At 38.8% G+C, this 10,581-nt stretch overlaps 2 protein-coding genes across 7 annotated transcripts; both read right to left on the reverse strand.

The window, feature by feature from the left end:
* Positions 1 to 601: 601 nt before the first annotated feature.
* On the reverse strand, positions 602 to 4,526 carry LOC112197791 (luc7-like protein 3). 6 transcript variants are annotated; one of them, XR_005803580.1, is made up of 10 exons: positions 4,278 to 4,526; positions 3,964 to 4,092; positions 3,837 to 3,876; positions 3,018 to 3,093; positions 2,735 to 2,935; positions 2,336 to 2,548; positions 1,855 to 2,247; positions 1,695 to 1,755; positions 909 to 1,025; positions 602 to 831 (listed from the first exon to the last, which is right to left on the reverse strand). XR_005803580.1 is itself a non-coding variant. In XM_024339219.2 (8 exons), exons 1-7 carry the CDS (start codon positions 4,318 to 4,320, stop codon positions 1,897 to 1,899), a joined length of 1,053 nt encoding a protein of 350 aa, XP_024194987.1. In that variant the 5' UTR covers positions 4,321 to 4,526; the 3' UTR covers positions 1,574 to 1,755; positions 1,855 to 1,896. The 6 variants fall into 6 exon arrangements, 2 of the variants coding, with proteins under 2 accessions (XP_024194987.1, XP_040367497.1); XR_005803579.1 differs by having other exon boundaries at positions 909 to 1,152; XR_005803578.1 differs by having other exon boundaries at positions 909 to 1,528.
* A 794-nt stretch (positions 4,527 to 5,320) lies between these two features.
* On the reverse strand, positions 5,321 to 9,973 carry LOC112198321 (conserved oligomeric Golgi complex subunit 7). Its single transcript, XM_024339453.2, has 10 exons — positions 9,571 to 9,973; positions 9,389 to 9,478; positions 9,171 to 9,290; positions 8,969 to 9,070; positions 8,596 to 8,858; positions 7,841 to 7,986; positions 7,356 to 7,554; positions 6,405 to 7,086; positions 5,987 to 6,319; positions 5,321 to 5,866 (listed from the first exon to the last, which is right to left on the reverse strand). Exons 1-10 carry the CDS (start codon positions 9,853 to 9,855, stop codon positions 5,588 to 5,590), a joined length of 2,499 nt encoding a protein of 832 aa, XP_024195221.1. The 5' UTR covers positions 9,856 to 9,973; the 3' UTR covers positions 5,321 to 5,587.
* Positions 9,974 to 10,581: the final 608 nt, after the last annotated feature.

Raw genomic sequence — 10,581 nt, forward strand, 5'->3', positions numbered from 1 at the left:
TTGTTACTATTGAATAGGGTCACTCCTTCCCTTGTAGGGGTGCCCCTGGAAATCTAGTTAACAAATATACTGCGTCCCATATTAGTGTTGTTTTGTATTTTGTCAAATTAGGGTATCTTACCTTGAACTCCAGTCCCTTTTACAATTGGTAGGTAAAGATCAAATTGGAGTTTTAACATGCTGCCATGAAATTCATTCAAATGGAAGTGTTACATGTAGAGTTAAAATGCCCAAGATCAACGGACCAAAAAATACCCTCCTAATGATAATTCTAAAAATAGCGGAGCTCTACAATCTCCAGAACACCTTGAGATAACAAAGATATACCATATCGGCAGCGGGCCATAAACTGGTTGAAACCAAATACTGGCGTACCGAGTCGTAACTCAGACTCTGAGATGGTTTTCTTGATTAGTTTTCACTCATAGTGCATGACCAGGAAACAGGCCACTTCTTCAAATTTCTTGCAAGAGAAATTCCCAAGCTGTATATCAACACAACTCGAATCACCGCATTTTAAACATGCATAACTTGGAAATTTTATGATAATTGGATAATTATCAGGCAATTGGAATGCACCAAAAGACTTTGTCAATTCAACTTTTGTGAACTTTCGTATGAGAGCACTGTACCATTCACTTTTGAAAAAATAAATGTCATTGTTCTTATAAGAAGAGTGCCATGAGCACCTCGATAAATGTGTATTGAAGAGATTACAGACTCAAATGTATATTGATAAAGGTGATTACCATAAAAACGTAAAGGCTATCACTCAGAAAATGGCTCCTGGACTACCAGAAATTTCAATTCCATTAGGCGACTCATTTTACCCTGCACAAAGATTTCCGTGCTATGAGAACTATAAATGCAATACACTTTTCATTCTGCACATTATAACTGGCAGTTACCTCCATGCACTGATACCATTTCACATCCCCTATCAAACAGCCTTGGAAACAAAACTTCTGTCGAAAGCCCCTCCAGATAGACCAAATTGTGATCGAGAACTTGAACTCCAAAGCTACCTAATTCACATGATAATGTAATTCACAGATTTACCATTCAATACGTTGTTGGCCTATTCATCCAACTGCCTATTACTGAAAACGAATGCTTGAACCAGCACCCGCTTCATGATTAGATTTCCATGTCCTAAGAGGCGGTGAGGAGAGGACAAAGTAGTGAGTTTTGACAACTGGAAAGCTAGAAGACCACTAAACCAGACAAAACCAAACCAATTGTTTCTAGCATGTATAAAAAATCCCTAAATACCTTAAAAACAGGTAGCAAATCATCACATTGCATGATTGGCATCTTGCATTTCCGCTAGTTGAACCATGCCAAATGAGCAGCATTTGCAATAAAGTGGTTAAAACTCAAAACCAGAAAGAAGAGGGAGGAAATCAGCTATGGGTTCGTGATGGAGAGAATATAGGATATATGTATATATGTTACCTCAACAATGATTAAATAGCTTTTCCTCTCCCCAGCTGCTGTGTCAATCATGCATACAATTTGGGTCTGAAGTCTTAAGTATGTGATAACACAGAAGTAGCCAACAACAACTTACCCATCAAAAAGGGATATGAGACTCTGAAAACAATTCCTTGAGAAATTTCATACAAAACAAGAAAAATTACCTCATCCCAAGTCAAATGAATTATAAATGAGTTACAATAGTAAATAATACCTACCTCAACCCTTTTCTGCGCTAATAATATTGATGAAATGGAGTTGATATAGTCTCAACAAAAGCTGTGAGATGGCAAAGAAACGTTTCACCCATGATGACAATTTAGTTCAAAACTCCAAATGCACATGTTCATCATAAACCTTAGAGATATGAAAATCTACCTCAATAAATTTCAAAGCTCAGACATCTATCTACACAACTCATTAATACGGGCGAACTGGACTCCTAGGTGACCTCCTGTGGGTATGTCTAACAGGGGAACGTGACCTGCTTCGATTACGGTACCTATCCCTGCCTGCATCTCTTCCATTCCTGGACCTCCAATCCACCCCTCTTCCACCATCCCGACCACCCCTACCAGTCCACTCTCTTGACCTTTCACGATCCAAATCACGTTCTCGATATCTGTCACGATCTCTATCACGATACCTGTCCCTGTCACTTGAACCACTTCTCCTTCTACTCTCATTTTCCTTCTCCAGCTGTTTCCTCCGTTCTTCTGCTTCTTTCTCCCTAGCTAACTTTTCTTCTTCCCTTGCTTTCTCCTTAGCTGCCTGAAAAATGAAATCCATGTCCTTCAGTCACTAAGAAATAAACTTTTTTTCTTCTTAAGTTAACTACTCCATTATTCAAGAGACTCACCTTGTACTCAGCAATAAAATCCCGGACCATGCCATAACCAATATGCTGCTTCCCAGTGACATGAGATTGAGTCCTCTCTAAAGCATCATTGGCCACAAGAAATGAACCACAGATCTCACAGAGTGCCATTTTTTTCTCCTGTGGAACCATCAATGGTTGAGCATTCGGGGGCTGTAGAGCCAAGACTGTTTTCTCAACATTAAGCACATCCACCTGCCAAAAGGGGGAAAAACAATCAGAATTTCAAATTTTACCTGATTATTACTGAACAGATAACCAAGAACAAAAAAAAAAAAACTAGTATGGCATGGAACAAACATGCAAGCAAAATTATCCACTTTCTGGACAATTATTTGCAATACAAAACTAGATGATGCACAAAGACAAACTCAGGCACACCTTTCTCATCAGTGCCTCAGCTTCATCCACCTTCCCAGATGCACCAAGCTCCTCCGCTTGTTCCAATAAGTTCTTTATTTTTTCCTCCAGAACAGATAACTGTTCAGACTTTTCAGCTGACAGAGGAGGTTGTGGTGGAGGTTCCACCTCCTGAGAAAGGCGTTCTCGCCCACGCTTAACTCTTCTATCCAAATCCATCACCTGCAATGAAAGTGGCATATGACAAACAATGACAGGAGAAGATTGGAGAAAACAAAGACCAATAAAAGGACAGCTAACTTACCAGTTTCTCACAAAACTGAGCAAGATCAGCTTCAAACCTTGGCACATACGCAGCATGCCTTGGAGACTTCTCGAAACTAAAATGCATTAACAAAAGTAAAAATTAAAGCTGGAAATTGACATCCCAAAGCAAGGAAAAAAAGAGAGAGAGAAAACTAAAACCGTAAAAGAGTAGAAGAATGTGGTGCCTTGAATTGTAACTAAAAAACTGGAAATAACTTGGATTATGAATTTGGCGACTGAACTATTAGATTACTTCTGATCATCAACATAACTTCCATTATATTTTTTGAAAACCCATCTAGAAACTCTCCCTCGTGTTTGTGCAAAAATATTGATAACATATTCATTAACAATATACAGGTAAACAAAATAAATCTTAGGCTTACAAAGGATTCAATCACCAGGATTGGGAACCTTAAAAAGAAAAGAAAAAACGGGAGTAGATCATCATATGTGACTCATAACCAACTGACTGGGTTGCCATGTACCATGCAAGGCATATAAAAGTTTCTATCTTCCACCTAAACCACTCATAATCTCATATCCAGCACCAAACTTATCCACACAAAGATAAGATAAGAAGCCTCCTTCCAACAGAAAGTAGATAAATGATCAGGAGTTGATCATATTACGAGTTGAGCAGAGCTTAAATTCTACGACATATATATGGAGCATTAAACAAACTGCGACAACATGCATACATCACCATCTTTTGATTTTGTTTCATCTAAATGCGCATAAAACTCTCAAAAATATCAAATACGAAAAGCTCAGATAACATATCCCGAAAGCAGAACCCTAACGATCAGCTAATCACCTTTCTTTCAGCTTAGAGTCATGTATTCTGGGGCATGCCCCTGATTCAAAATCAAAAATTTTACTGTCAGCAACCAAAATCAAACTTAAACAAGTGAAATTCAACACAAATTGTAATTGCAACACACCTAGATCGCTTCGGGTATTGACAAACAGATCATGAGGACAAAACCGAACCATATAGGCTCCGCAAACCTCCTTAGAGTCCCAAGTGATCTCCTTGTACCCTTTTCTCTCTTCCTCCGTCAAATTCCGAGCTGGATTGAACCACACACCAGTCAAAAAAAAAAAAAACTCAAATCCAAACAATAACCCGAAGCAATGAACAAAATCAATAAACAAAAACCCCAAATTCACAGAAATACAATATCAAATTGTGGAAGAGACAATAACAAACATGTAGGTAGCACAGCGAGGATTGATTAGGGTTTGTTGGAGGTACCTGCGCCCATGAGTTCGTCCAGCAGAGCTCGCTGAGCATCCATGGCTATTCGAAGCGACGAAGATTTTGAAATTGAATTGAAAACTATGTGATTCTGATTGAAGAGGAAGAAACTGAGAAGGGTTTATAGGAATTGGGTAGTGAAGTAGGGTGCGATGGTTTTAGGGAGCCTAGGGTTTGCTCAAAAGGAGTAGAAGCATCAGAGAGAGAGAGACACAGAAACGGTGATGGCGGTAATTGTGCCAGGTGGTCTGCGGTAACTTCAGGCCTTGTTGGTTATATAGTTGTTGCTTTTTTACTGTGGTTGTGTTCTGTTTTAACTTTTACTCGCGGTAATTTTTTTGTTTTATTAAAGTAATTTTAGTTTTATAAATTTATTGTATCTAGCTTTAGTTCTTTGCCACTATAGTTGGTTGCATAACTCAAGTTTAGCACCTCTAAAAGCTATTGATTTCATGATTGTGTTCTTGTAATGACTAATGAGAACTTTGGAATCTCATGTCTATAGAAAAGGAAAAGAATTGATTTCATAATAAATCCGATCTACAAATCTAATGAAATCTAATAAGAGAAAATTCACAAACTTTTTAAACTTTAAATAATTTCACTTGATTTATTAAAAGTAACATAATAATGAGAATTCTGAAATCTCATGTCTACGGAAAAGAAAAAGAATTGATTTCATAATGAGTCCCGATCCGCGAATCAAAAGAAGTCTTTTTTTTTTTAAGAGGTAATGAGTGCTCTAACCATTGAGCTAACACCACTTCGTCAAAAGAAGCATAACAAGAGAAACTTCGCGAACTTTCTAAATTTCAAAAATTGCAATTTGATTTATTTAAAAATAATGAATAATAACAACTCTGAATTATGATGTCCATGTAAAAGGAAAAGAATTGATTTCATAATAAGTCCCCCATTCGCGAATCAAATGAAGCCTAACAAAAGAACATTCGCGAACTTTCTAAATTTCAAAAAATACAATTTGATTTATTTAAAAAGCATCAATTTGATAAATTTTGAAGTATAATGGAAAAATGAAATAACAAAAAAAAAATTGTAATGGCCGATTATATACTCATCTTACAAATCTTTCCAAAGAGCAGTAATTACAGCAAAATGTTGAAAATTGGGACTGCTGGCTGCTTTACATGACCTTTTGTATAATACTTTACCAAGCAATTCAAAAAAATTGCTGCCAGATGAAAAAAATTTCCGATGGTAAGAACATAGATCGTTACCGGACCTCAAAAGAGGTACAAGTATCGCACAACTCCTAACCTTTAATATCAATACAAAAGAAGGGTGGACTAATCTATCATCACACGCCGCATCTTACAAATAAGGTTTGCAGTAGGAAGATCAAGCTGGTTTCCTGAATCTGATTTGATAAGATCTTTGAGCTGGTCTCTTGGGGTGGAAAGACAGGTATGGAATGTGGATAGCACTTGAGGAATTGGCATTGACAGAGCAGAAAGCACATTGCTTAGATACTCTATGTCAACAGATAATTGTTGCGCTCCTCGGTCTGTGATATGCTGAATCCCTCGCAGCTGCTCCATGTAAAGAGCAGTGGCGCCCTCTGCGACCTTCATTACACGGAAAGCAGCATTGTTAAAACCAAAGTCAAGGGTAATGATCTAAACAATTACGTTAAAGCAGAGCAGTTGAGATGATAATAAAGAATTTAGGACTCGGGAGATCGGTACCTTGAACATCCATTCTGTTGCGAAAAACTGGGCTTCCTCATTGTTGGTGTCACTATTTGCAATGCCCTCTGCAAGTGGTTCCAACTGCTGGGGTAAAGTAAGAAGATATTCACCAACATTAGTCACGTAGGACTGAGGGTATGAGCTGAAGGTTGGGAGATGGTAAGCACTCTGTTCTTCAACTGAGGACCATATTGGCAAACGAGAAACATCACTGAGGCGTTGCCGTACTTTAGAAATGAGAACATCATATACAAGTTCGTTGACGGTGTCAGCAAATGCTGCAACTCTCTGAGATGCAAGTGGAAGTGCATGAAACCGGGGATCTTTAGACTGCATAACCAAAAAAACAAAAACGTTATATTATAACACAGAAGAGAGAAGAGCAATATATAAAAGTCTAAAATGTTAATCATACCTGACTTAAGAGGTTGAAGAGTTTCCGAGCCTTCTCGGGAACATCAATTAGCCGAACAGCTGCCACATCCAAGGCAGCTCTTCCACCCAAAGATGGTTCCCCGTTTCCATCATCACTAGCAGCATGTGACAGGTTTTGGTCCGCACTTGAACCAAAAACTGAAACAGAAAGAGCTGTGCTCAACCTAGCCAGAGTAGCCCTTAAGGAAGCTTCAAAAACAGAGGACCTGCTAGTTAGACAATCTGCAACTGTGAGGATTTGCAAAGCACCTTGCACAATGGACCACTCCTCCTCATTTGAAATCGAGTCACTTCTCCGTGAACTTTGGCCATCCTTCTTATCCAATCCCATCTCCTTCCTTGAGCCAACACCATCACCACCATGATCCACTCCACAGACAACTCTTAATGATTTCAGGGTTTCTTGCAAGGTGGAGATATAAAGCAACATTATATCATCAACTGCAATAATTAGCTCATCTGCTTCGGAACCTCCAGTAAAGCTGATGCATCTCTCAACGGCTGCTTCAAGAAGTACAATAACTTGGGGAATGGATTCCTCCATTCTGCGAACCGTTTCACTAAGTTCAATTCCCTGAGCTCCCACACCACGAGTAACAGCTCCTCTTAGATCAACCCCAGCAATCTCAGCAGAAAGTATAGCGCGCTCCATCTGCCCATACCTAGATCACATGTTCCATCATTGATCAACTAATAAAAGATGGCACAGTTTGCCAAAAACAATAGCCAGCGATAAAGATGGCAGGATATTATCCCAAATATCACAAAGAAGGGACTTGACTGCTACAAGAATTGACTAGATGCAAAAATTAAAACAAAATAATGCATGTAAGAAATGGCAACCAGCTTCTCTTGTACATAAGCCATTACTCTAACACAAACACAGATTGACAGCCCCAAATAACCACTCAAAAACAAGGATCTTTCTTACCTCTGTTTAAATGATTCATAGGGTAAATACACCGACTTTAGCGTATCCATCAAGACACGAAGATCAGATTCTGAAAACAAGTGCTGAATATTCCTTGCAAAGGTCTGGGTCATATTGTGTAACTCAATCAAAGCCTCCAGATGCTTTGTCTGGATTTTGATACCCTTTGGCATATCACCGGAGAGAATATCTAATATACCTGAAGTTATAAATAAAGAGTTTAAGTTCTGATAATCAAGACCGAAACTTATCCAACTACGAGATCCAACTGTCAACCCCCTACTGGTACTCCATCCAGTAAAAATGAACTATGCAAGTCAAAGGACTCAGTAAGTTTCAAGGGAAAAGATGGTAAACAGGACTGTATGGAAGTAAGATTCCAAGTTTCCCCATTTCCATACACATCAGAGAATAGAATGATCAAACACTGGAAGTCTCTGATCACATCATGTAAAAAAGCACTAGATAACAAAATCAAATGCTACCTTTTCCCAGTGATTTTGTTTCTGGAACAACATCACCAGTTGCAAGGTTGATGCGTGAAACAAAACTTGCCCCTACAGCTACCATCATCTCAACTAGCAGCTTTGGGACAAGGGATTTATAATCCTCGGGAAAGGCAACCATGCACCTGTAAAAAACAGTTGAAGAGAATTATAACCCAAAAAAGAAAGATCTATATTAAAATCCTGAGAATTCTTGCAAGATTTCTTTTTAATGCTGAATATATATATATATATATATATATATATATAATGAAATCTTATCAACAAACTGAAAGATCAAAATAAATAACATACATATGCAGAAGTGTATATATTATATAATATGCCTTGTCACTAGTTTTTTATAGTATAACCAATGAAAGAACACAAGGAAACACAGCTGTATTCAGTTTCTCAAAATTTTGAGCATAAGATTCCAATATAATTAGATCAAATTAAATTTCAAAACAAAATAAAAAAATAACCTAAAAACAGCTCCTTCAGAACTATGCAAAGCATTAAACAATAATGATCAGGTTCCTAACAGCATTAGACAACCAAAGGGATAATGTGAAACACTATTTTTAAACTGGCACACATGTGAAATATCGAAGCTTTAGTTGGAACATATATCAGATTAAGTAGATCGGAATGAAATTCATCAAATCTAGAATGCGAAGACACTGTTTCTATCCCAGAAGAAAAAGAAAACACTGAGAATGTTAAATTTGGGAATCAAAGAGTGAGAATAATACCACTTCCATTCTTGTTCAAGATAAAGCAGCAATTCATCATAGAAATTTGGCAGCCAAGTGGAAAACAGAATGCCGGGAGCAGCTGACTGAAACTCATTACTAGTTTTGTCAGTTGCAAGCTTATTAGACGGTGGTTGCTTTGTGTCAAAATCTTCCCAGAGCTGCTTTATTGGCTTTAGGTGAACTTTTGTATAATGTAGCTCCATGGACTTGAATCTCCCAATTCGAATGAGAATTCCCCGCAAATCTTGCGCAACTTCAACCTGCAAGTAAATACACATACCATGTAATGTCAACATTGAATGATGAAAACAGGCAATATATGATAGAAAGCAAGCAACTGTTTAAGCAAAAAGTCGTGAAATGTAATAACCTTGCGATTGGATATTGCGTCTGTGAGACGTGGTTGCACCATTGAATCAAGCCTGTCCTCTAAGACCTCAAGTTGCTTCCTCACATTAGCAAACTCAGCAACCTATAAAAACGACAATGCATTTCATATTTTTGATACTTTGCACCAAAATGCAAAACTAGCTGGTAATCAATCATAAACCGGAAATCTAACAGAGCATTACCTCCCCTACAGCTGACAAGCAATGCCTCATGTTGGCTAGGGTTTCGGCGGCGCGAGGAAGATCACCGCTGGCAAAGACGTCCTCCACAGTCGAGCTCAGTTGAGTTAATCCAGCAGCATCCTGGTGTTTGAATTTCGTTACAACTTTTCTTCTATCTCAATACTAGAAACATTTTCAAAGCCAAAATTTCAAAGAGAAATCTATATCTTCTTCTTTACCTGCAATGTTTCATACGCAGCTTCCATTCTCTGCTTCACTATATCGTACTTCGCAAGCGCCATTACAGACTCAGCTGACAATCCCTCAGCCTAAACAATGCCCACACATTCCGATCATCACCGAATCGCATTCAATTTTCACAGAAGTGAACGAAAATCAGCGAAGTAAAACAGTTACCTACCTTCTTGAGCTTGTCGAGGATTGAGGAGACGGCGGAGCGGAGCGAAACGGCGTCGTCGCGGAGGCGGATGACTTCGCGCGTGGCGCGTGGCACACGGAGGAGTGAGGAGGCGCTCTGCTCCTCGAGCGAGGCGCCGATCTCCTCCGAGACCATCTGGATTTTCATCTCCAGATCCACGAGGTGCTTGTCGACTGAGTCCTGCGGGTGGCGACTCTGGCACGCCGAGTTCACCCACTTCTTCCGGTCGAAGTTCTCGTCGGAGAACGGACCGAGATCCAGCATCATGGTTCCGGCTCAGTGACTCGGGTTCGGATCGGGCGGGTTGGCTCCGTGAAATTGGCTGAGTGCGTAACAGAAAATGTTCAACTGCCAAGTTGCAGGCTTGGGGAGTACATAGGATGACGATGATGAAACTGAACTGCACGTGAGAGGCACGTGGAAACTTAAAGAAAAAGAAATCCATGTCGTAGATTTTCTACCGAGAGTTGTGCTTAGTAAATTCGGGCTTAATGAATTCAGAGTGAATAGTAAGAATCAATCTAATGGACATGACTCAAGTTAAATTATTGTCAATCTTAATATGAAATTACTATTCAAATGTCGATCTTAATATGAAATTACTATTCAAATTAAAAGCAATGACAAAATGAACTATTTAAAGAAATTACAACAGACAAATGAATAAGAGGGAAGAGATGGTTTGTCATCGAGTATGAGTGATCAATAGAGCGGTAGACGTGAGGGAATGAAAATGATAATTGTTTTTAGGTCGAGAGCACAGTTGCCTAGGTGTCACATGTCGTTACTTCGAAGATGAGATAAGATATAGTTCGAAAGTTACTGTCTACAACTAGCTCAAGACTTCAAGCTATCGAGTTCGAGATGAATATCTTTCTTAGCTAGGTTTTGTGATTAAAGGGATTAAATTTTCAATATCTCAATATCCAAACTTCCATGCAACTCATGTAAATCGTCGTGCTAATAGGGTAACACATGTCCTAACTTCGTAGA

This window comes from Rosa chinensis, chromosome 1, assembly GCF_002994745.2.
Source record: "Rosa chinensis cultivar Old Blush chromosome 1, RchiOBHm-V2, whole genome shotgun sequence".
Taxonomy (NCBI): domain Eukaryota; kingdom Viridiplantae; phylum Streptophyta; class Magnoliopsida; order Rosales; family Rosaceae; genus Rosa; species Rosa chinensis.

Excerpts from the sequence above, each read along its gene's own strand:
- LOC112198321 (XM_024339453.2), bottom strand. The coding sequence starts at position 9,855 with ATGATGCTGGATCTCGGTCCGTTCTCCGACGAGAACTTCGACCGGAAG. Across the intron at positions 9,071-9,170 it reads GCTTGTCAGCTGTAGGGGAG|GTTGCTGAGTTTGCTAATGT; the intron begins GTAATGCTCTGT and ends TCGTTTTTATAG. Across the intron at positions 5,867-5,986 it reads CAACAGAATGGATGTTCAAG|GTCGCAGAGGGCGCCACTGC; the intron begins GTACCGATCTCC and ends CGTGTAATGAAG.
- LOC112197791 (XM_024339219.2), bottom strand. The coding sequence starts at position 4,320 with ATGGATGCTCAGCGAGCTCTGCTGGACGAACTCATGGGCGCAG. Across the intron at positions 4,093-4,277 it reads GGACGAACTCATGGGCGCAG|CTCGGAATTTGACGGAGGAA; the intron begins GTACCTCCAACA and ends GGTTCAATCCAG. Across the intron at positions 2,936-3,017 it reads CTCAGTTTTGTGAGAAACTG|GTGATGGATTTGGATAGAAG; the intron begins GTAAGTTAGCTG and ends CTTTCATTGCAG.